Source organism: Eleginops maclovinus, chromosome 10 (genome assembly GCF_036324505.1).
Source record: "Eleginops maclovinus isolate JMC-PN-2008 ecotype Puerto Natales chromosome 10, JC_Emac_rtc_rv5, whole genome shotgun sequence".
In the NCBI taxonomy this organism is placed as follows: domain Eukaryota; kingdom Metazoa; phylum Chordata; class Actinopteri; order Perciformes; family Eleginopidae; genus Eleginops; species Eleginops maclovinus.
This window is the reverse complement of record NC_086358.1, coordinates 17,601,124-17,626,044: the sequence shown is the minus strand read 5'-3', so window position 1 is coordinate 17,626,044 and position 24,921 is coordinate 17,601,124. Positions and strand designations below refer to the sequence as shown.

The 24,921-nt window shown below is 39.0% G+C and overlaps 3 protein-coding genes and 1 long non-coding RNA gene across 6 annotated transcripts in view; 2 read left to right on the top strand and 2 right to left on the bottom strand.

Annotated features, from left to right (window-relative positions):
* Window positions 1-289: 289 nt before the first annotated feature.
* LOC134870974 (zinc finger MYM-type protein 1-like) lies at window positions 290-4,348 on the bottom strand. The gene is made up of 3 exons (XM_063893537.1): window positions 2,580-4,348; window positions 2,235-2,337; window positions 290-1,410 (listed from the first exon to the last, which is right to left on the bottom strand). Exons 1-3 carry the CDS (start codon window positions 4,121-4,123, stop codon window positions 886-888), a joined length of 2,172 nt encoding a protein of 723 aa, XP_063749607.1. The 5' UTR covers window positions 4,124-4,348; the 3' UTR covers window positions 290-885.
* Window positions 4,349-7,547: 3,199 nt separating this feature from the next.
* On the top strand, window positions 7,548-11,756 carry LOC134870976 (uncharacterized). Its single transcript, XR_010166625.1, has 2 exons — window positions 7,548-10,128; window positions 11,392-11,756. It is a non-coding gene; the product is annotated as an uncharacterized LOC134870976 (long non-coding RNA).
* Window positions 7,977-17,448, bottom strand: dhrs7cb (dehydrogenase/reductase (SDR family) member 7Cb). Its single transcript, XM_063893538.1, has 8 exons — window positions 17,434-17,448; window positions 15,779-16,007; window positions 14,104-14,260; window positions 13,244-13,356; window positions 11,331-11,541; window positions 11,135-11,227; window positions 9,960-10,121; window positions 7,977-9,734 (listed from the first exon to the last, which is right to left on the bottom strand). The coding sequence occupies exons 3-8, from the start codon at window positions 14,255-14,257 to the stop codon at window positions 9,526-9,528; spliced, it is 942 nt and encodes a 313-aa protein (XP_063749608.1). The 5' UTR covers window positions 14,258-14,260; window positions 15,779-16,007; window positions 17,434-17,448; the 3' UTR covers window positions 7,977-9,525.
* mprip (myosin phosphatase Rho interacting protein) overlaps window positions 17,003-24,921 on the top strand; it is a 39,770-nt gene continuing 31,851 nt past the window's right edge. For 2 of the 3 annotated variants that reach the window (XM_063893534.1, XM_063893535.1), the window contains exons 1-3: window positions 17,003-17,907; window positions 22,700-22,777; window positions 23,079-23,144. In XM_063893534.1, the coding sequence (XP_063749604.1) occupies window positions 17,785-17,907; window positions 22,700-22,777; window positions 23,079-23,144 (267 nt within the window). In that variant the 5' untranslated portion in view covers window positions 17,003-17,784. The remainder of the gene's footprint in view (window positions 17,908-22,699; window positions 22,778-23,078; window positions 23,145-24,921) is intronic. The other variant, XM_063893536.1, reaches the window with a different exon arrangement.

The following is a 24,921-nucleotide window of genomic DNA, read 5'->3' as shown; positions in this document are numbered from 1 at the left end:
CCCAGAATAAATCAAGTATTCTGATTGAGTATTAGAGGAGCTAATAATTAGCATTGCAAACATTAGAATATCATTATTCCATTTCTATTAATCAGATATTTCATACTGAGGAAATTGAAGAGTTATTTAATATTTCAAAGTATTAGGAAACGTTGCCCCACATAAACAATTGATAGTGAGGGAGCTCTGCAGAGGCGCATCTCTCCAGCATTACAGGTCAGTGTTATTAGGTGTGCGCTGCTGCCACCCAGAGGACACAGAACAGAGACGCACATCCCAGGGCTCTTCATAGATTAAAGATATACTTTATTCATCCTAAATTGGGAAACAAAATATTTTTGTCTTTGTCGCAGAGTACAACTATAAACTAAATATATTGTATACAATCAGATATATATTTTTAATAGTTCTATTTGCTTTTCATATAGAAGATTGTTATGGTTTTACTATCACCAGTGGCTGTGGATGTAAAAAAATGTAGGTGGGGCTGTGGAAAATGGTGACCCTGCAATCCTGGGGGGGGGGGCTTAAAAATATGAGAAGACTGATCAATACATCAATAGACTACAGTGGGGTTAACTGTGTATCAAAACTTCCAAAACACGTTGTCCTGGACATGGTTTATACAGTATAAATTGTGCAACAGTACAGTAGGCCCACACAAACTGCAGAACATCAGTGCTTTGGGAACACTCCGAAATGATTTAATTCCCATTTCAAAATCAGGAGACACAATTATGGTTCAGAAACACAGCAATATTAGGAAACGCACCATCAAGGCAAGATATCTAGTTTGCTAGATGATGAAAAAAGTCAACTATAATATACCACTATGTACAAAGCCAAATCTAATCAGAGGAACTAAGATGAAGTGTGGGTGTTCTTTTATTTATAGTGGAATTGTGCTCTTCTCTCCTGAGTGGCAAACCTCTCAATGACTCTGGTGTTGAAGTCAGGAATGCTCCTAATGAGTTTTTTCTCTATTGACAGCATAGCCAGAGCATTCAGGCGATCCTGTGTCATGGTGTTCCTCAAAAAGGTCTTGATTCTTTTCAGAGTGGGAAAGCACCTGTCTGGCTCATCCGTAGTCATAGGTGTGGTTATAAGAACCTTCAGAAGACTGACAGTCTCTGCAAATAGCTCCTGTAGATTATTGTCAATAAAGAACTGGAGCAGAGCAACTGCACCACTGCAGGCCCTGAACTCGGCATTGTCATAGATGAGGGAGAGTTCCGTCTTCAGCTTTGCCTTGTCCAGTAGAGGGAATGCCTCCACAGTGGTTTCCAGCGCTGCTTCAGGGAATATTTGGCTGTGTTGATGGAACAGGTCTCCTTGCAGTAGGGTGGAGCTGATGAGGTGTTTGGTGAAGGAAAATCTCTCCTGTGTGTGACTCAGTATGGTATCACATACCTATGGAATGATGCACAATGAAAAAAATCAAGACATCATAAATAACAGAATCACATTTTCACATCTATCAGTCATAATTTCCTCTTATAAAGACATGTAACAATGAGTTTTCTTTTGAATGGAACCTATCTGAATAACAGGACAATATTATATCTTAGCGCTGAGCCATATCATATCATAGACCATATACTGCAATAATCCAGAGGATTCGAATTTCAACTATACTATCATGTTGTGATATAGCTGCATGAGAATGTTTTGGCATAATAAATAAAGTCAGTTGCCATAGGCAGGTAGTTAAAATTAAGTCACTACAATATACAAGGGTCTTTCTTGTCATATGCACAGCAGCTACAGTGTAGTTATGGCAATGAAAATAAATTATCAAATATTCTCGAGCTCCTCCAACAATGCAACATATTATATATAGGAGATAAAATATAACTATAAAAATAGTGCAAAATGAAACAGAGTTGGATAAATTTGAATAAAATAGTGCAGTTAATGTTGCAAGACCAGTCTTCAAGTAATGCAGATGAAGTGAACTATATACATGTAAGAAATAGAAATATTAAATACAATAAGCTAAATGATGCAGAGAATGTTGAAAGTGACCAAGAAAATGCAGGATTCTGTGTGCATGTTTAGGCCTTGTTTGTTAATAAGAAATATGCCTTTTCATGTGGATATGTTACCTAGCCTATTTATTCATTGAATTTACAGAACATTGGCTTTATTGTAAAGTGTATCATTATTTTGATAGGTTATAACCTATATTATGAAAGGAGCTTTTGGTCATAGAACACATTCCTATAACTGCTTACCTCTCTAGCCGACTGCTGTTGCTCTTCATGTCCAAGTGTCCTCTCTTTCTTTATAAGAGGTTGCTGCACAGATTCACTGTATAGACCTGAATGAATGGAGTCCCTGATCCAAAACACAAGAAACCATGTACAATTACTCATTGTGGCAAGAATTGACAAATGAGCTTGGACTATTTGAAATAGTAGTCAGAGATAAACCGTATAAACCATGCACAATAAACAATTAAACACATTTAAGATATTGAAACAAGTATGAGTTGATCTAGTGTGTTCAACTCAATCACATTTAGGTTTCACAGATTTCCTATAATAAGCATTTCTCAGTCATTGTAAATAATGCTTTACCTGACTGTTTGTATGCTGCTGGTGAACCCCTCGATGATTCCACTGATGTAGGCAGAGTCGATGTTCCTATTCTGCAGTTGGCTAAACAGCATGTCTACATTAGGCATGATCTTGTGGAACAATGTCAGTAAAAAGCAAAAATCTTCATCTCCCAGCATTCTCACAAAGCCCCCGGCTTCTCTCACTGTTAGAGGATCAAAGTCAGCTGAGTCTCTGATGGTCTGGAAGCACCGTAGGAGGTCATCCTTGTGCTCGTACACAGTGTTTAAAGCGAAACTGTGGAAGTTCCATGTTGTTGTGGAAGTGCCAGGAAGTCTCTGTGCCACCACTTGGTCCAGGATGGCGGTTCGCTTAAATGACCTGGAGAAAAATGCAGCAAATCCACCAAGGTCTGAAAAAAATATTCTTATCTTGGGGATGTGTGATGTTGCCTGCTGCATGATCAGGTTGAGCTGATGCGCATAGCAATGGACATTGTGCGCATTACAGTACACCTCCTTTACTTTCCCATGAACTCCGCCTTTAGTTCCCCTCATCACCGCTGCACCGTCATAGGCTTGGGCGATTAGTTTGCCCTGTTGTCCTTCGGGGAGGATAGTGCCCAGCCTCTCCATCAGCTCGGCGGCAATTGTGTCAGCATTTTCATTCCGAAGAGGGAGGAAGTCAAAGAAACGCTCTTGGACGTTGTTATGCGGGTCGATGTACCTCAGCACAAGCACTAACTGGCAGTGGTTGGAAATGTCTGTCGTCTCATCCACCTGAATAGCTAGATAATTAGCACGTCTAACTTCCTCCAGAATGTATTCTTTAGAAACAGCTAGCATGCAGTCCAAAAGTTCGTTTTGCACCGTCTTTGAGGTGCCTTTGATATCGGTAGCCGTTTTAAGTTGCTCCTCCAACACGCTGTCTAACGAGGCCACTCGATCGACTAAACCACGAAAACCACCGGGGTTGCCGGATGTTTCGGTCTCTTCGTGGCCACGCAAATCCAGCTCAAAGTCCCCACAGAATTTCACACAATCAATTATCTTTGACAAGACGTGCCTGTTCTTGTCCACTTCTTCGTTGTGCTTTTTCACCCCAATCCTGTACCCTTTCTCCAGCTGCGTGGCTATGTTAGCTTTGCCTAGCACGGCTAGCTTAACCGCACTAGTTATGTGTGTCTTCGTGCACTCGTGCTTTTTAATTTTTTCGGACAAATGCTTCATGTCATTCACCCCTGTTACAGTCCACGAGGTATCTGCCCCCGATTGTTTGAAGAGTAAGCAAGGAAAACAAAAGACAGCGTTTACCTGCGGGCATCCAGCTAGCCAAGGCTTTTTCATGTACCAGACCCGTGAGAAGCCTCGTTTATAAGTCTTGTTTTTTTCAAAGGTTTTCTGTGATATCAACAATTCGGGTTGGTCTGGTCCGAGATCTTTAACCAACAATTTATCTCCCAAACTTCTCCTTTCGAAAGGATTGGTTAAAAGCGCCTGGACGGAATTCGGTGGGGACTGAGGTCCAGGGTCTCCAGAAGTACTTGAACAAGCAGCCATGTTCATCAAACACAGTAATGTTACTTCAAATCTTCCCACTCACAGGGTACATTTCAAGGCAATTAACTTCTTCTTTTTAGGGTTTTATGCCGGTTGGAAGTCGATTAACTTGCATCCCTGCTGCTTCTTCTTCTTCGTCTTGTTGTTGTTTAATATGTTGTTGTTGTTGTTTAATGTCTTTCGCTTCTTTCTTCTTCTATTTCTTTTTATGGTGGTTGGCAACTAGCTGTATATGTGCATTACCGCCATCTACTGTATAGATGAGAGTAGCTCCTACGTCACCTCCTGGCGAAATTACTGTCCCGCCCACTTTCGGGGGAAAACATTCGCTTTCATTTGAATGGATGTCAATACAGATTCTGAAGTTTTCGGCAATCACATCAAAAAACCAATATAACCGCGTTTTTAACAAAAAGCCAAATAATGATGGTCAGACAGGTAAGCTATTAAAACATCTTATTGAAGAACGGTGATCTGTGTCGATTTATAGTTTAATTTAAATAGGGTGACCAGATTTGAGGTGGCGAAAAAGAGGACACTTGCGATTGTTGGGGGGGAAGTCTAAGTACAGTAGACTTCTGTGCATAGCGCCATTCAATTTAAGTACACGCTTAATGGTCCCATGAAAAACTGTGAAAACCGGACGTTTTCATGAATTTATAAAACCCCCCCGGACGCTCCGGACAGGACATAAAAAGAGGACATGTCCGGGCAAAAGAGGACGTCTGGTCACCCTAATTTAAATCAATAGGACTGTTCCTTGCGAATGTATGGCCCCGCCCACCTTCGTTGGGAAATAATGAAGAAAATAATAGTTTCTTCATGTCTTAAAATTCCTGAGTCATATATTGCACCAAAAACAACAAGTAATCCAGACAAACGCTTTCTTTACTTCTCAGTCTACAATCTCAGTTTCAGTGTAAGCCTCCTGCCTGACAATTGTCCTCCAGCAGACTGGTCGGAAATAATTTCCCTATTGATTCTAATTAAACTATAAATCGACGCAGATCTTCGAACTCTATTGACATTTTTAATAGTTTGCCTGTCTGACCATCACAATTGGACTCCTTGAAGAAGAAAAAAAGCGCGGTTATCTGATTTTTTTTGATGTGATTGCGAAAAGATTCCCAATCTGTATTAACTGCCATTCAAATGAAAGCGAATGTTTTCGCCAAAAAGTGGACGGGACTGTTATTTCGCCAGGAAGCTACCCGAAAATTAAAGAAAGAAAAATGAAATAAAATAAAATGTTATAGTCTCTTTATTAATTCAGTATGTTTTGAAGAATATAAAAGTCTTCCTGACCAAATGTGTAATCTCTTTGAGTGGTTGTTCCACTCCAAGCCTCCTGACTTCTGTATTTAGAGTTTGTCTTTCTTATCTGTAAGAATAACATGTTCTACTGGTTCTTCTACCTGACAGTGTTCGCATAATCCTGATGATTGTTTTCCTATTAGCCTAAGTGTAATGTTTTGTTCAGTGTTGTATGTCCTAATCTTAGTCTTGTTATTATATTTTCTTCCTTGGTGCTCCTTTCGACTGTCCTGCCTCTTTTGATTTTTGTCTGTAATGCAGGAAGGTGTCGTCCTGTGTTTCCTGTGTCCCAATTGTGTTTCCCTTCCTTGAAAACATTCATTTTTGTTATTTATTTTTGCCTCAGATTTACTGAGTGCAATTTCCCTTATTTCCTCATGTTTGAGAGAACATCAGGTTTGCTTGGCTACATTGTCTACAATTTAATTTCCCTTAATCAATGTGGTCTCAATATTTCTACTCCACAATCTGTATACTGTTTCATACATTTCATTAACAATATCCTGTCTACTATGGGATGTAAATGACTGAAGTGACATACGGTTTACGGCTACTAACAACTTACAGACGTGGACATAATTGTTGGTACCCTCCGTTAAAGAAAGAAAAACCCACGATGGTCACTGAAATAACTTGAAACTGACAAAAGTAATAATAAATAAAAATGTGTTGAAAAATAACAAATGAAAATCAGACATTGCTTTTGAATTGTGGTTCCACAGAATCATTTAAAAAAATAATGAAACTGGCCTGGACAAAAATGATGGTACCCCTAGAAAAGACTGGAAATAATTTGACCACAGGGTCATGTTAAACTAAGGTGTGTCCTGTAAGTAGCATCACAGGTGTCTTCAGACTTGTAATCAGTCAGTCTGCCTTTTTAAAGGGTGAAAAGTAGTCACTGTACTGTTTAGTATCATGGTGTGTACCACACTGAACAAAGAGCACAGAAAGCTAAGGAGAGAGTTGTCTCAGGATATTAGAAAGAAAATGATAGACAAGCATGTTAAAGGTAAAGGCTATAAGACCATTTCCAAGCAGCTTGTTGCTCCTGTGACTACAGTTGCACATATTATTCAGATGTTTAAGGTCCATGGGACTGCAGCCAACCTCCCTGGACATGGCCGCAAGAGGAAAATTGATGACAAATTGAAGAGACAGATAATACGAATGGTAACCAAAGAACCCCGAACAATTTCCAAAGAGATTAGAGGTGATCTCCAAGGTCAAGGTACGTCAGTGTCAGATCGCACCATCCGCCGCTGTTTGAGCCAAAGTGGACTTAATTGAAGATGGCCGAGGAGGACAACACTTTGAAAGCAAATCATAAAAAAGTGAGACTGGAATTTGCCACAATGCTTGTTGACAAGCCACAAAGCCTCTGGGAGAATGTCCTTTGGACAGCTGAGACAAAACTGGAACTTTTTGATATGTCACATCAGCTCTACGTTTACAGACGCAGAAATGAAGCACACAAAGAAATGAACACTATACCTACTGTGAAGCATGGAGGAGGCTCTGTATTGTTCTGGGGCTGCTTTGCTGCATCTGGCACAGGGTGTGTTGAATCTGTGCAGGGTATCATGAAATCTCAAGACTATCAAGGCATTCTAGAGCGAAATGTGCTGCCCAGTGTCAGAAAGCTTGGTCTTAGTCACAGGTCATGGGTCCTCCAACAGGATAATGACCCAAAACACACAGCTAAAAACACCCAAGAATGGCTCAGAACAAAACGGTGGACTATTCTTAAGTGGCCTTCTATGAGCCCTGATCTAAACCCTATTGAACATCTGTGGAAGGAGCTGAAACATGCAGTCTGGAGAAGGCACCCTTCAAACCTGAGACAGCTGGAGCAGTTTGTTAACGAGGAGTGGGCCAAAATACCTGTCGACAGGTGCAGAAGTCTCATTGAGAGTTACAATGTTGCTCGATTGCAGTTATTGACTCAAAAGGTTGTGCAACAAAATATTAATTTAAGGGTACCATCATTTTTGTCCAGGCCTGTTTCATTATTTAGTTTTTTTAAATGACTCTGTTGAACCACAATTCAAAAGCAATGTCTGGTTTTCCTTCGTTATTTTTCAATTAATTTTTATTTATTATTACTTTTGTCAGTTTCAAGTTATTTCAGTGACCATTGTAGGTTTTTCTTTCTTTAACGGAAGGGTACCAACAATTTTATCCACGTCTGTATATAGGCACAGTGAAGGATCATGGTGTAATCCAATATGTATAAATCACCGTTAGAATCCCAAAAGCCACAACAGCGTATACTATATTCAACTCTTTGTGGACGCAATGTCTATCAGGCAGTACATGCGGAATATTAAGAAAATAGCTAGATATTAAACTCATGCTCCATTTCACTGGGATAATTAATATTTGGGTACCGGTCACAATGCGTCGCTGTTTGTTATAGATAACATGGTAGTACAGCCTCGGTATGGCCCAGTAACCTACTGTACTGTATATGAACACATGACACTCGTATTTAATGTCTAAATTCAAATTATCTTTTGAAAGAGGGAAACCAAGACATCATAAATGCGGATAACTAAGCAATTTTATTTGTCACATGAAAGTTTCAACTCCAGTGAAATGCAATCCAGTCTGCTCTAACAATATGGGGTCCTTCTCTTTATTCCTGCAACAATTTCAGTACATTACATCTAATGCAGCATTCAACACTTTTATCCAAAGCAACTTACAATAATACTTTCAACCGTGAAGATACAACTCATCAAGAATCCTCCAGGTACATTTGCTTCAAAAAACCCAAACCATAGGAAGTGCTGGTGCAGTTACTATCATAGAAATGATCATGTGTCTATTTTAATTGTATATATGTCACTATGATGTGTTTTATTCTGCTTTGGGTTTCTTGTCTCACAGTCTAAATGTATCAGTTCTATGTAAACTACGGCTGTCCAACCCAGTCTTTTCACACGTTTAATACAAAAGACTTGCAACCTTCTGTTCTCAGGCTTTAAACAGACAGAAGTGTGCCACCGTGACCATTGTCAGGCAAATTATAATCGGTTATACTTACAATGTCAAAGCTTAACCCCCGTCCAGACAGCAATCTTGCAATAACCTGTAATGTAGAATTTCATTGGCTATTCCCCTTCCCATTTTTGTCTTCCTTCCCTTTAAGAGTCTTGTTCAATGTTTGATCAGGGTCAGATCCTTGTACTACATTGGTTGTGCAGGTTAGCTGGCCTTCAAGCTGGAACTTGATACTGTTAGATGTTCTTCTCTTTATCAAATAACACAACTTTGATCTGAAGCTTGTAGATTTGTTCTTTTCTTACCAGAAGGTGACAAAGTGTGGAATTTCCACCATCTTTATTTTGCCTTTATTTACCTTAAACTTTTAAGTTCTACAACTTCTTATCTTGTCTTTATTGCCTTTGCTTTGCTTTCACAAAGTGTCATGACATTGAAATTCATAAGGAAACAACGATCTCAAAATGGAACATAAGTAAATGAACGTGTTCACATTAGAAGTAGTTTTAGGGGTTTAGCTGGTTCATCACATCTGTGACACAAATCTCTGCATACTGGCTTTTTACCTGCAAATCCGACAGTGAATACTCTGCATGTACAGTTTTTTGTAAATAAAGTGCATGACATCAATATTTTATGCTGATAAAGTGAAATACAAGGTCACATTCAAGATGAATATTCTCTGTTTGCTTTTATATAGCCATAGGAGAACTTAACAATAAACAATGATGCTGATATAAAGAAATACACACAGTAGCACTGAATTGTGCACATGCATTGTTTTGAACGTGGAGGTAAATTGAATGCAGGATGGAAACAATGGACTATATAGAGAGGTCATAACAGAATGTACATGTACATGTGTAAGACCATAAATAATGATAAACAGGGTTTGATTTGTAAAAAATCTTAACTTAAAAGTGCCACACATATTGCCATATGATAACCCTGGAGCCTTAAGGGTCTGGGGTCCCCTCAGGGTTGCATGCTTTGCCCAGCTTTTGATCCAGTTTAAGTCAAGCACATACTAATTATCTACCATTTCCACACAATCCTTAATTTCACATCTCTTCATGATTCCCATTCTCTTACTGCATCTGCTCATTCAGGACTGAGTCTTTGGCTCCTGCAGCCAGCACAGCGAAGAGGAAGGAGGGGAAGAGGGAGCGGAGGTAGAGGGCCACCCTGGGGATGGGGTGGGCCAGCACCACCTCCTTCTTCTTCCTGTTTACCGTTTGCATTATTTCATTTGCCAGGACAGAGGGGCGCACACCGTGGACCAACTGGCTGCGGATGACTGTGGAAGAACAAATACATTTAGAGTAGTCAACAAAAAACTGATATTCGAAACATTTAAAAATTATAATTTTATTTTATTGGTTTGTTTTTCTCTCCTCTAAAAAGTTGTGCGTGTTTTACTTCCACACTACTTCATTGCACTTACATTTGAATTAAAACTGCAACTGCTTCACTCATAAATCATTACCCTGTGAGTGTCTTCCATTCCGATTCATTTACTCACATGCAGCCACAGCGTTTGTTTTCGGGGCAGGCACCTCCCCAGGTGGCGGTTCGGAGGCGTTGATGAAGGTGTGACTGATGGTGCTCACTTCTATCCCATACTCCTTCACTTCGGCCCGCAGGCAGTCGAAGAAGGCCTGCACAGCATGCTTAGATGCAGCATCTGAAAGGTTATACACACACACACACACACACACACACACACACACACACACACACACACACATTAACTCTTGTTCACACACAAAGAGGTGTGTCACAGTTGTAAAGAAGCTCATTCCACACATTGCAGATGACATACTTTAACTGTTTTCGGCTACAGGAAGACTTCTGTTGCATCATATTGAAACCACATCTATTTACATTCAACAGGTAATAGTTATATAAGTTCTTTATTGATATAATTAATTTATATTTAGGATCTGTACATTAAGCTGTATGTTAACTGCTTTAAATTGGATGAGTTTCAACACAAAGATTTCTGACAATGATTGGCAAAGCATGTTGAAATGACATCAATCATCTATTCATGGAGATGGAGGGGAGGTTCTTGGAAAAAATGCCTAGGGTTCAAATTACAACATTTTTACGTAAATCTTTAATGCGTAAGTGACAGGACCATCGGATACACACACAAATGAAGAAATACATGTTTATTTGATGAATATATACAGAAATAAAGTTTTGAGAATTCATACACCAAATTTTGCAAAAAATGCTAGGGTACGATGCTCCTATTAATTAAATGGTACTCTGTCGGGGTCATTTCTGTTAAGAAAATGTCCAAATTTAGGAAAGATATCCTGTCAAATATGTTTATAGCTGGAAAAAAATCCATCAAAGTAAACTACTCAAAAGCAATGGAGAGAGAAATCCATATAATGGATAAACTGACACTTTGGAGAAAAATGGGAGAAATGATCATTATTCAGGAATTAAACCAGCAATATAGAATACTAATAAGACAACAGACTTAGTAGAAGAACAAGATAAACCAAACAAACTTATGAGAATACAACTCCAAACTGCATTTAGTTTTTTTAATCAATTGTATTTGTATAAATAGCAGTATAATATCTTTCTATGTGTGCATGTACATGTACAAGGTTTGGTTTGACATGTAATGATTGAAAACAATAAAAACTAGAAGGAAAAAAAAGTTTGTTGGAAACTCACATGAACTTCTGAATGGGACAGCCAGTCTTCCCTGGATACTGTTGACCAGTACAATGTGCCCGGATCTTCTCGAGATCATTGTTGGAATAATGCCTGCGTAATTGGGACAGATTAGCAGTTTGATAAAAAAGATGACGATAAAACCACATCATAGAAATAACAGCGCTGATGGTTTTCTCAGGAAGGTCCAGCCCACCTTTAGCCAGAGTGCAGGGGCCGAAGTAGTTAATGTCCATGATGTTTCTGCCCATTTCCAGGGAGACACTTTGCACCGGGGCCTTCAGCTTCATGCTGCTGTTACAGATCAACACATCCACACAGCCGTAACAATCCACCACCTCTGACACCACATCCTCCATGCTGTCCATGTCGCTGAAGTCCAGGATCACCAGCTTTGGGGCAAATGTCTGGGGAGACACGGGATTGTATAAATTGCTGTTTGTCACACATGTTCATATTATTACTACATTATTTTACTAAGTTAGTATTTCTCTAAGTTATTATTGTTTAATAGTTTCTTGCTGAAAGTGAAATGATAACTTCAAAACAATTTTAACTGTAAACCTGTATCGCAAAATGTCAAACTACACCCTTCGACAAAAATAAAAAAGGTTAACTCATATTATTGATTATTTCATGGTTTCTTTGTATGAGGAATACCTTGGTCTATTATGAAGCTCTACAACAGGGGTGTCCAAACGTTTTTCAGCGAGGGCCAAATACAGAAAAATAGAGGAAGGTCTGGGCGCCTTACTAGAGTTGGAATATATTGCCTCTTAAGTTAGGTTACAAGTTAGCAAAATCAATCAAATGTAATGCTTATACTAAGGGGAAAATGAAGGGTATATTTCAAGCTTGTTATATAAATCAGTTATTGGGCTGTTTTATATAACTTCGATTTGTTAGAAATGTTTTCAACTTTAATTGCCTGAATTTATTTGAAATGTGGTGCTCATTAACTTATGAAAACAGTGTAGTATATGTTTACATATTTTCTTGAGCTTGACTAATATTTAAGTACAATATAAGACAAACACAAGTTTCATTTGTGGGCCATATGACATTATCCGTTTGAATTAGCTGAGGGCCAATTTAAAATAGCCTGTATGTGTTTAATTAAACCTGATGGGATATCCCAGGTTAGCTTGTCCAGCTAAATATGTAATGCTTTAATATTGAATATTATATTAATTATTTATTCAAATTAGGACTTCAATGATATTGACATTGGAAATATATTCAATGTCTTATCCTAACCATTATATAAGCATACTTAATTAATGTAAACCAGCAAAAAATGTGTCACCAATAAAGGTCACAGACTTTTTTTCATTACAAAAACATTTGATCGAGTTAAGGTAAAAAAGTGCTCTCCATGAACCACAATGTTCGCTATCGTTGTTGCACATTGTTCCATGGGATCCCTCTATTGTCTTCTTTCTACAAAAAAGACTTAAATTACATAATAAAATATATATCTGTAGTTTTCCTTCCTAACGAGCCTCATCAATATTGTCGTAAATGGTATTACATTTATAAAAATCAAGTGATGCGTTCTAACAAAAAATGTTGTTGTTAAAACTGAATCACTTGTTGGATAGTAATAACGAGGCTAGTATGCCATCATATCATGAAAATATATTTATATAACAGAAAAAAGATCTAACCTAGCTATCACTTCCTGTCAGTGATAATGCACACATCTGCTCTTTCCTGTATATAGGAGACACATGGAGGACAGCATGGTGTGAGAGAGGATATCCTGCTATGGTGTTGACAGAAGGTGGAAGTGGTGATGTGGGAGCTGGCGACACAGCAGAGGATTATCACAAAAACAAGGACAGAGCCTTTTACAATCCTGCTTAAACCAATCTTGTTGGTGTCTTTTGTTGATTCTGGAAAGGTATTTAGTCATTGCACCGACAAAGTTCCCAGTGTACACTAACAGACATAACATAATAACGCAGCAAATACATTTTGTTTCTCAGCTGCCAAAAAAGGAATCACCAACACTAATCAAGTAATGGTTTTAGTTTGGGAGGGTCGAGTTTATGATTCTTCATATTGAAATACCATCATACATTATTTTAATATCTTTTATTTCCTCACCTGGCTGGGGTCAGAGTCGTTGGTCAGCTGGTCATACAGAGACTCCAGTTTATCCCAGGTATTCCCACACAGGATCAGTCTGGCACCACCCTTATGGAAGAGATGGGCACACTCTGAACGGAAAGAAAAATAACTAGTGAATAACGTTACCTTATGTAAACGATTAATAGAAGATGTTTTTATATACACTTATTTTCTCACTTGACCAAAGAAAGAAATATGGCCTCCAGCTCTAAAGTTACACTTAATAATACATCCTGTAAAGAAGAGTTAGGTGTCAGACTAGTTTGTATACCTCCTTTTAGGCTTTTGCATTTTCTTTTACTTGGATTAGATTGAAATAAAAATATTGATACACACAGTGGGCTTAGTTTAGCATTAAGACTTTGTAGGCCTAAGCAGGAAACAGCTATAGCCTCTTTCCAACGATGAAAAATAAAAGCTCAGTTCATTTGTTGATGAAGATGAATAAAAAACTAATAATTTGACATTTGGAAAGAGCCAGGCTAGCTCGGTTATTTCCCTGTGCTTTCTGTCTTATACTAGGCTAACAGCCATCTTGCTATTGCATGATATTTGACGTACAGCTATTGCAGACTGGTATCGATAGAGATTCAAAGCTAAAGACGGGTATTTCCTGACATATCAAACTATTGAATCTGTCTTCAATATAGCTACTGTATTCATAGTTTTAACACAAAATTCCTGAAAGTGAATTGTTCCTAAACTCCCAAGAACTACAAGTGTAGTGAAAGTTCATGGAATTTGACTTTGACACCTTATTTTGACAGGCAGGACAAACCAAAACCTTTATGGCAATAGATGTTGGTTTTAAAATGTAAAACAGTAAGGAGATGTACCAGTTCCCAGCCCAGACACAGCATCAGTGATGACCACCACTTTGTTTCGCACTATGGACTGGGACATGAAGTGTATGACCTCATTGTAGATGTAGTACACCCCAGCTGCCACGACGATCAGTAGGGGCAACACCACCACGGAGAGCAGGGCCATGTTCTGTAGGGAAGAGGGCACAGGATCAGTCCTGGAAACAGCTACAGACAGTACTGACCTGCATCAGAAGAGCCTGCAGTCTGAGCTGACAGGACATGTGGGATCAGGTTCAGTGGTCTCCCAAGGAGTGGCTTGTGGTGTAAACAGACTACAGTGTCAAAAACAGAAAAGGACATGCCAAACACAGCTCAGTTACCTGAACGCTAAAAGGAGGTTCTCTATGTTTTCTTCATTAATAATTCCTCTTTTGAATATAGAATTCAAACAAGTAAATTAATAAATGTTTCTGCAATAGCAAATGAGTAAACCTTGATGAATTGTTACGAAACAAGATCTACAAAAAGATTAAGGTTTCTGTGTAAAATAGTGTTCTATTTATAAAACTATAAGAGTTAAATGTAAAGCAATATTTCTTGCCTTCTTTTACATTGGCAACAAAGTGAATGTGCAAATTACAAACTATTGCTCTAAGTGGACATTAAATAAAATGCCATAGCAAGATAAGCCTTAAGCCACAATGTCCTGTCCATGCCTAAAGATACTTACAGATGTATCAGATCTATATTGCTACTGATTGTATACCTGCACATTTTTTCAAACCAACCATAAGAAAACAGATTAACTCATATTATTGATTATTTTATTGTTTGAATTCATGCAGAATCATGTGGTTTGTCTGCAGCTTCACAATATTACAATTACCAGTGTTGAATTAAATCTGTTTGGATATCACAAATTAGCTTTTTACAACAATAAATGTAGCCCTTCATTACAGAAGATGTACTTCCCTGTCTAGAGTCATTTGTCCTTCCCATATATCTATAGATACTTACAGACAAATATCCGATTTGTATAGTTACCATATGTGTAACTATATTTGCTTAGCTATGACAAACTTCTTTGTCATAGAAAAAAAGTTTTTCTGCTAGGTTACAGAGTGGGCTATAATGTCATAATTTACTTTTGGTGGCATACACTGTCCATGTAAAGTGAGATTGAGAACAGCTAAAAATATATTGTTGCTCCCTGCCGCCAAATAATTCCTTTCACTATGACACCTCCCGGATATTGTCATATGATACCCCAAGAGAGGGCAATTGAGGAGGCTCACATTCACAAGTAATGGACGACCTCAGTTGCCCTTAGTTGTTCAGGGATATTAGTTGTAACTTGTGAAAATACATTTAAATAAACCCTTAATCCACACAAAAACTGGTATTTATGATGACTCCAGAGACCCACTTTCCCCCTCAGCCTGATATTTGAACTGGCACATGATTGGATCCCAGTGGATTAGTCAGTTAGTGAGTGCAAATCTACAGCAACCACGCAACACACACGCACACACACACACACACACACACACACACACACACACACACACACACACACACACACACACACACACACACACACACACACACACACACACACACACACACACACACACACACACACACACACACACACACACACACACACACACACACCTGTAATCTGTGTTATTCTTGGTTCACTTACATCATGAACAGGGTGCTAATCCTTCAGCAGGACTGGCTGTTGTTTTTCCCGGATTTAGTTAGGTAACAGACGCCCTTTTCCCTCTAATGTCCCTTGTCCATTCACACAGCTCTGTCCCCCTGTCCGTCCGTCCGTCCCGCTGCTGTCCAGTGGAACCTGCTGCCTATAATAGCCTCTGCTGCAGTCAGCCATTAATACACAGACGTGTGTGGTAGCCGAGGCATGTCCCCTTGTTGCCAGCATGCAAGGATGGATGACAAGTGATAGTCTGAGTTGATTTATGGGGCAAGTGTTCGCATAATAAAGCTGTTTAAGTACGTTTTCCAAACCATATATTATTTGTTAAAGCAATTTCCTATGTTAGGATACAGCTTTTAAACTGCTTTACTCTGACTTTTCATCTGGCTGACTCACTTAATTAAATCTAATTCATTAGGTAATTCTAGAAAAACAAAGTGCTGTACTTGAGGTACTTGTACTATTCTTGGATATTCCAATATTACATTATTATCAAACTCAAGCACCTTTAAAAAAAATATATAGAGAAAATGTTATACTTGACAGATAAATACGTTACTGTGCAAATGTAACTATCTACCAACATATCAATTGGTGAAAATTAGCTCAACCTATGTACACATGAACACACCAGAAATAATCCAGTAATAGGCAAATTAAGAATTGACACACAAAATATATTATTAGCTTGGCATTATCATAGAATACAATACCAAACTGTTCATAAAAAAGTGAGCAGTAACCCCTCCTTGACACACAGCACAATATAGATATTTAAAGTGTTAAATGCTGGAAGTTATTTATGATGATAAGCCAATTGATAGTTGTAAAATAGGCTACTTTATGCACATTTAGCTGCTAATAGTTCATAACCCTATGAATCCATCCCTTTTTATTTTAATGAAGTGTAATGTATAATAATAATTGAATAATATATATCTTACCTTGGTATACTTCTTTCACCTCTGTAGGCTAATTTTACTTTGATTAACATGTTGGTGCTTGCTAAGTGTTTTAGCTACATTATTGTTATAATTGTTTTACCTAAATTAAGAATTAAACTATATTTATAAAGTAATTTAATCGAGGGTTTTTATTACAGACGGTTATTGTTTAAAAAAATAGTACAGTAACTGTAGTCTCGCTGTGGGCGGTGACAGTGCGCAGTTCTCGCGAGACTCCACAACAGAATTCCATGAGCTTGTGTGTGTTCTCCCCCCTCGCTCTCCTTTGGTAAAGAAGAAAATAAACCTATTGCTGCTAACAAGGCTAGTAATGGAACCAACCCTTAAATGACGCTTTAGCCCTCTGTGACTGGCCAAGAGGTGCTTCCCCTGCATGCAGCGTCTCTCCCTGTAAGAAAAGCGCTGGAGCACTCAGGATTTACGGACCGTCTCCTCTGTAAAAGTCAAGTTAAATACGCCAGCCAGGAGAGCTTTTCATTAGCCTATCTTCAAGTTAGCTGACTGGGCTAGCGGTGGATGAACTTCGTATGGAGTGACTGCTGGGAGAGTAGCCTGCTGTCTGACTGCAAGCTTTCTTTTATCCTTCACATGGGAGTCTGTTGTTGGCACTATCGCCTCGGAGCTTGAAGGCGAGAACTGTGCAAATCCTGTATGTGTGGCGTAAGCAATCACCTCATTGATTTGGAGACCCACTGGCAAGCTAACAGGATATTAGCCACCTATCTCCGCTTTGTGGTTGCAGGCCATGGACTGAGAAGCACCCATCACTGGAGTGATGAGAAGGCTGGCTTGATGGCAGGCGGTGGTTATTTATTGGGAAGCAGTAATTGGATAAACAGACAAAAGGAGCGTTTAATTTGAACCCTGGACAATTGCTGTTTGGTCTGTGTGCTTTCAAAATGTATTGGAGTACTGGAGCTTTTTCTAAGTTGGGATAGAAGAGACGCAAAAGTAACCAGCGGCATTGAAATATACATAAGAGAAATTATCCCAGAAAGTCAAACAAAAAGAGCTGAAATAAAAATGTCTACCGCAAAAGAAAACCCCTGTAGGAAATTCCAGGCGAACTTCTTCAACAAAAGTAAATGTCAGAACTGCTTCAAACCACGGGAGTTACATCTGTTGACGGACCAGGACCTGACCCAGGTAAAGACTGTCACTATATTATTAACGGTGTTATCAGTGGTGGAAAAAGTATTCAGGCTATTTACTTGAGAAAAAGTACTAATATCACACTGGAAAAATACTAAATTTCCTGGAAAAATACTGCAATAAGAGTCATACTTAAGTACGATTGGGGAAATGTACTTAAATAATTAGGAATAAAAGTACTTATTGCAGAAAAATTTCCCTGACAAATATTAACATATTCTAAAAGCAAAGGCAACAAGTCTTCATATTTAAGAAGCTGGAATGTTGAAATATTTTTGCAAAAAAAATGTCTTAGCAAAATTGCTGTTTCTGTTAACCCACTCATAGTTTGAGTTACTTAAACATAATGATAGATGGTTTATCTCTGCCAAATATTCACATTTTAAAAGTCTTTCCTAAGTATTGTGTGTTAAAATCTGAATTTATGAAGTAACAAGTAAATGCATCTGTAGAATAGTTGTAGTGGAGTATTCATAAAGTAAAACATTTGCCTCTAAAATGTAGTAGATTAAAAGTATAAAGTATTACTTAAATGTACTTGGTTACTTTCCACCACTCATTTTGTATTCTTACTTTATCGTTTAAAGCCCCTCCTTGGCTGCCAAGGAGATCATGATTTTAAAGGACTGTTGTTGCAGCTAAACTTCAAGTAAAAAAATAAAATGTGCTGGTAACTCTGTAACCAGCTTGACAAGCTCATACAAATGTAGGCTGAAGCTAATCCTTGTAGCTTTAAAACACCTTTCTTTCTCTAGTATTGATTATTTTGTACATTGAAAAAGACCACCTCCTAATAAGTTACTTATAGTGACAACATGGTGTCTAAACACATGTCTGTAGATAGCCAAATCAATGTTAAAGTAGGATGGTTGAAAGATGACATTAGAGCTATGTGTAGAGACAGTAAGGGTGTTTATTTTGGTTAAAGCTTTTTATGGTTTCTTCCTTTTTATGCATGTATCTTTCCATTTGTGGTGAAAGTGAATTCCTGTGGATTTGTCTGACTGCAATGGCTGCATTTGCCAGCAGTTTAGTCTCTGTGATTGATTGTGTAACCCTCAGCTGTTGTTTATCTACAGTTGTTTGTTTTTAGTGTGTACCCCATACAGACCGGTGACCAATATGTGGAAGCTAATAGGGATCTGATTGAAGAACAACAAATATAAGTTGAGCAAAGCTTATATAAAGCCCTATTCAGCTGAGGAGAACTGGAGATCCTATCATACACATGTTTTCAGAGTCCCTGTTTCTTTGTATTGGATCATAAGTTTAGTCTCAGTTGTATCCTGTAATTGATCCCAGACACGGGACCCATATGGGACCTTGAACACGGCTCAAGAGCCAAACGGCAACGTCAGCATCCTCCTTTCCTCTTCGAAGAGGATGTGTGTGTGTGGGGGGAACACACTTAATTATTTTTTTTCAATGTGTGTTGCTTGCTGCACTGAGTGTATTGAATGTTAACCCTTCATATATGAGACTCCTGAGTCAGGATAGACGGCTTATGGTTATATCACTTCCTCTAATCTTCCTGCGACCTGGCCATGCTCTCTTCCACGGCCAGGAACCAGATAGGCTTACCGCCCTGGCCTTCTAAAAAGATATTCCACCAGTCCTTTGCTCATCAGTGTTGTCACAGTCGCCAAGAGGCAGTTAAAATGTCTCCCGTCTGTCAGTTATCCAAACAGCTCACAGGGAGCTCTGTTGCAGAAGCTGGTTTTGTAAGGATTCTGTCTGGACAGTTCTCGAACCAGTTACGAATATGCACCAGGCCATTACCGGGCTAAAGCTGCATTATGTAACGCTGCATAAACAGTGTAAAACTTCTGAGCCTTGTTCCACAGGCCCATGCTAAGGCTTTGTAAAAGGTTCCCAGTGTTCAGAAACTGATACGGGCTGACTAAGAGGAGATAAACTCAATAACCCAGTGAATAGAAGGCTTCTCTAAAGCTGCATAATGTTGTTAAAACACCATGAATAGGTGATTTGGCTAAGTGAATTTGAGCCATAGATTAAATTCAAGTTTGAAGCTGCTCCTGCTCTAGCACTCAAAATGTTTTGGCTTATTTGAAACACATTAACTTGATGGATTCTTTCTGTCCTGTGTTTGTATCCTCTTGGTTGACAGTACTAATATTAGGTCACTTTTGATACATTAAATATCTGCCAACTAAAGGAATCCTGGAGCCTTGAAGTGGATTGCCCATTTGGAAAAGTTGTGAATTGTAATAGAGCTGAATGTCAGAAGCACAGTATCGTCTATAAACAAACTCTGCTAGAATAAAAGGTGGTCTGGGGGAGGATGTCCCCTTGAGTTCCAAGTCTGTTGTCTCCAACGTATAATACATTGTTGGAGGAAAAGGATCACCCTTTCCTGCAGTGGTGGTGGGAGGCTGGGCAGTGATGGAGGATGCAGGCAGGTTTTAGGTTTACATGTACGTGGGATGTGATGGAATCTCAAGGAGTGGATCAGGACACATGAGTAGAGAAAGGAAGTCGAGGGTTGGGAAATCAGAGTAGAGTTCCAAAGTGGCTGCTGCTCAACATCCCACCATGTGAGGTTATAAGGATACCCAGCAAACTTTACAGAGCCTATAGCTTTAATTACAAGTACCATATGTTCCGACAGTTACTGACTGCGGTCTGTTTTCATTACTCAAACATAGACGCCATGACTTCAGGCCATATAGACTATGACTCTGCCTCAGGCTGTTTCTATAAGGGCCTTTGAATTTAGGATCACTGTTGTGACAAGGGAGTTACTTTCACATGGGTCCCCTGTCACACCCAGATGCATTTGTTTTAGACACCCACTTCCTGGTCAGTGGCCCCCTGCTAGAATGAACATGCTGAACTATGACCATGATAACACCAAAAAAAACCCAGATTGTCCTATACACACTGTTCACATACTACATAGTTTTGACTGGAAATAGATACTGGGCATCTTTAGATATTGCTGTCAATGCTCCCTCATTTATGTGTCACTTTTCAGACAACACTAGGTGTGAATGTCATGTTTATGCTTTTAGGCGCTGCCAAGCACAGTAACAGCGCTGATTGAAGCTCTGCCAAGGAATTGCCTTTATCTTTTATTGACAGTAAGGAGCTGCGATAATTCACATTAATTGTTCTGCAGATGTCTGGCAGCAGTAAAACAAATATGTCAATGAGCATACCTGTAGAGTGTGTTTGGCTATAATGAAAGAGTATAGGAATTGTACCGAAGCAGCAAAACATGGCTCAATATAGGTTGTCCCAGCTTCAACATCTAAAGCTATGGTGGTGAGAAACGAAACTGGATTTGGATTGTAATGGAATGCACCGCACTGTGTTGGTAAATCAAAACAAATGCAAGTGCACTATTAGTGTGAAAAGTACCTTGTAGTGTGTGATGCAAATTGTGTTTATTGCCCTGTTGTTGTCAAACGGACACTGTGACATCTCATGGTGTAACCTAAGGTGTACCCTACAAATTAATAATGGCTCTGTTCTTTTCAACTATCCACTAAATTCCGAAGTTTTTCAAACTCGGAACATCCATTTGTGCTTTTTATTCTGTGGCCAGGGCTGTCTTTAATTAAAAAAATCGCATTGGAGTAGAAGATAGCAGACGGGGCCACCACTATAGGAACAGATAGTACACATCATTTGAATAGGACCATTTGAGCGATCACACCGGCTACGTGTTTAGCTATGGGTCAGAAAACTGATGGACTACATGCCAATAATTCAGAAATCATGCTAAGTGTAAATCATTTTTCATTTTTCTTACCAGTTTGTCATACTTTTTTTTTTACACCAACACGTAAAGTAAATACTAGTATTTCAAAATGTAAAGCATCAATGAAAACGGTTTTGATTCAATTCAATCAATTATTCAGTCAATTTTAATCTATTGACTTCACTTTGAAATATCAAAAGCCTGGTGTTATGAAAGAGATTAATAATATAATCTGCAGAAAGCAATACACGATTGGATGGGTTGAGGTTAGTGGTTAGGTGGAGAGGAAGTTATCATGTTTCATGTGTATGCAGGGCAAGAGATCATAGGTGAAATAGTTTGGCCAACTTCTTCCAACTTACCAGATTTATTTTACTTTGGTAGGTCACAAAATGCAACTAAAGTAATATATTTTGTAATGGTTTTAGTCAAACTGCCTTCCTACAGTAGGCACGTCTATACAGGTTCAAACACGGCACGTATAGCTTTATGACAGGCCTGCAGTGACACGGAGCAGTATAGAAAAGTAGACTTAATAATCAGATCCCTCTGCCTTCCAGAAAAAGGTTTGGAATAGAGGTGGGGGAGTGAGCGCTGGAATGAGAGCTGCTTTGCTAATGGTTAACACTTCAGGCAGAGGGACTGTCATCAGTAATGGAGCGCAAAGAGCAGAAGTTTTACAGAGCAAACCATGGGAGTGGGCTCTTAGTTAATATGTTTCCACGTCTTTGAACTTTTCTGTCCCTGTTGGACTGACAAAGCTGGTGGAAGTCGAGAACTGTGGTTAGATGTTTGTTTGGCAACTAGTCAGTCAATCAATCTTCTCGGGGTCAATGGGAAAGAAACGCACTAAAGCATGTCATCATCTAACCAGAGTGTATTTCACCAAAAGGCTCAATAACTGGTGTATGGCTGCACATTCATTTGAGAACAGAAGCTATATCTGGAACCAAACAGTCATATTTACATTATGTGTCTCCCTCCCCTCCCCCTTAGCTCACTCTCTTGCAGTTTTAATGATCATCTAAATTGCTCTTTTTTCTCTCCCCCTCTCTTTTACAGGCTAAACCTATTTATGGTGGATGGCTGTGTTTGGCCCCTGAGGGAACTGACTTTGACAATCCTATGCAGAGATCCCGGGTAAGAGCATGCATTAAGGCCTGTGCTTTTGCGCACTAAATGGGTATACACACGATGTAAACACATCCATGCTAATACCTCCCATTATGTACGGGGAGGGCTGTAGTAGGAACACTAGTTGTGAAGTTTTACTGAGTGCCCCTATAGCCCCTGCTGAAATAATGGAAAGTGAGGCTTAACTCTAATGCCAAATTGTTTTTGGTCTATTAAGAAAGAGCAATGTGTCTGTGCTTTTGTTTCTTATAATACCACCTACTGTTTAAAAATGGACTTTTCTCATAGCATGTTGTTCTCCTGACAGAAATGGCAACGGAGATTCTTTGTGCTGTACGAACATGGCTGTCTGCGCTTTGCCCTGGACGAATCGGTGAGTTATGCCTATGCAAATAGGACAAGAGGTTGTCAAATCTGAGTGTGGCAAGTCAATTTTGAAGCAAGAGATGTTATGGCAGTGGAACAAAAGTAGTTACATGTTTGTTTTGTAGATAAACCATTTATTTTTACATCCAGTGTTCTTGTTTTTGTTGAAGAGGCCCTATTATAGTTTTTTTAAATGGTCTTCAAAGGCTAAAATCCCAGAGCTCCCTCCAGAAGGATTTTCTCCGTTGGACCCGTTTTTTTACTACACTAACATTATTTCATCACTATGTAACACTCGCGCTTCTATTGTCTAGTGCTCAAACACATTGTGTGTGATCGGCTAAGGGGTGGCACATCTCTTAGCGGTTGACCAATCACAACAGAGCCGGCCAGCTAACCAATCAGAGCAGACTGGGCTCTGGTTTCAGACAGAGGGTGAACAGAGGTGCAGCACAGGCAGTATGAGAAAAATAAAGAGCTTTTTGAACATTAAAGCATGGAGACATGTCCCAGTAGAAGCACGACAGCATAATGTTGTTCAATAGTAAATTCCCAGAGTTGTTACAGCCATGCTGTTGTTTCGATTCCTCAGGAAAACATGGATCGAAGCAATAAAGAAAACTTCTCACATATTTAGAGTGTGAACAATGGGATGTCACCCCGTGGTGCCAACTGTAAGCCTGTGTTTGTGGTGGTAGTGTGTCTCTAGGGGAATGTGACACGGGTGACCAAACCCGAACCGGGAGATCAGGCTGGTGTGTGTAAACACTGGGGGCCACACACTGCTTGGGTTGGATACTGTTTACACTGAATAAGTCTAGACTTCTTCATTTCAACATCATTTATTAAAGCGCTTTTACTTCACTAGGTTAGCATTAACCCATTCACACAAACAATATTAAACTGTTGGCAGAAGCTTCCACACAAGATGCCACTTGCTCATCAGGAGCAATAAATATTTGGCTATGCCGTGCTACGTTCTGATGACGCATATCCCTGTGTTAATTTAAGGAGGAGAGCTAGTGAACGTTAGCCGTTAGAAGTTAGAGGCAGCTTTACGAAGTATTCAAGCTGTATTCAGTAAAAATGAGTGTTGGTGAAAGGTAAATCGTCACATAAGGTAATGTTATCATGATGTGTATATTTAGTCTTGTAAAATGTAGTTTTATGGGAGAAACCTGAATACCGACAGTTGTTTAAAGGAGATGTTTTCACTGCAGTTTAAAATAGATATTAGAGAAGCAATTATGACCTGTATATGTTATTATCAAAGATCAGTATACAAGTGTATATACATAAGATTCATAGTTTTTTTGTAGTAGAGTTAATTGTGGAATTTCACTGGTATTGCTATCGATACAACATGTTTGATATTGCGACCTCCATATGTGGCAAGTAGGGATAAAGTGGTTGATGACAAAAGGATTTATTGTGAAATATTCAAGGGTGTGTCCTGGGAAATGCATTGGCTTCAACATTACATTTAATCTATTAAGTTGGTGGAAATGAAGTAGTCATAGCATAAAACCCATGTACTCTATAATAGTATAAATATTACATTAATAAGTAACTCTGTTGACCATTATAAAAGGGACCGTTTAGGGTTGTCAAGCAACCTCTGCAACAGTTCAAGTTAATTATTATAAACTTTACATTTTTATTTGGTCCTTTTGCAATGCAGCAAGTTTGACACTGCTTTACACCCGCCAAGTGTGAAGGAACTTGGATCAACGGTCCTAGAGACATTTGTCAACAATGTATTTAACGTCATTTCTCGATGAGAT

Bases quoted from the DNA above. Each gene is read 5' to 3' on its own strand.
- LOC134870974 (XM_063893537.1), bottom strand. From the start codon at position 4,123: ATGAACATGGCTGCTTGTTCAAGTACTTCTGGAGACCCTGGACCTCAG. The intron at 2,338-2,579 runs GTAAAGCATTAT...GTTTTGGATCAG, and splicing joins AGCAGCATACAAACAGTCAG to GGACTCCATTCATTCAGGTC. The intron at 1,411-2,234 runs GTAAGCAGTTAT...ATCATTCCATAG, and splicing joins AACAGCAGTCGGCTAGAGAG to GTATGTGATACCATACTGAG.
- dhrs7cb (XM_063893538.1), bottom strand. From the start codon at position 14,257: ATGGCCCTGCTCTCCGTGGTGGTGTTGCCCCTACTGATCGTCGTGGCA. The intron at 13,357-14,103 runs GTACATCTCCTT...CTTTCCGTTCAG, and splicing joins TGTGTCTGGGCTGGGAACTG to AGTGTGCCCATCTCTTCCAT. The intron at 10,122-11,134 runs GTGAGTTTCCAA...ATAACCTTTCAG, and splicing joins TGTCCCATTCAGAAGTTCAT to ATGCTGCATCTAAGCATGCT.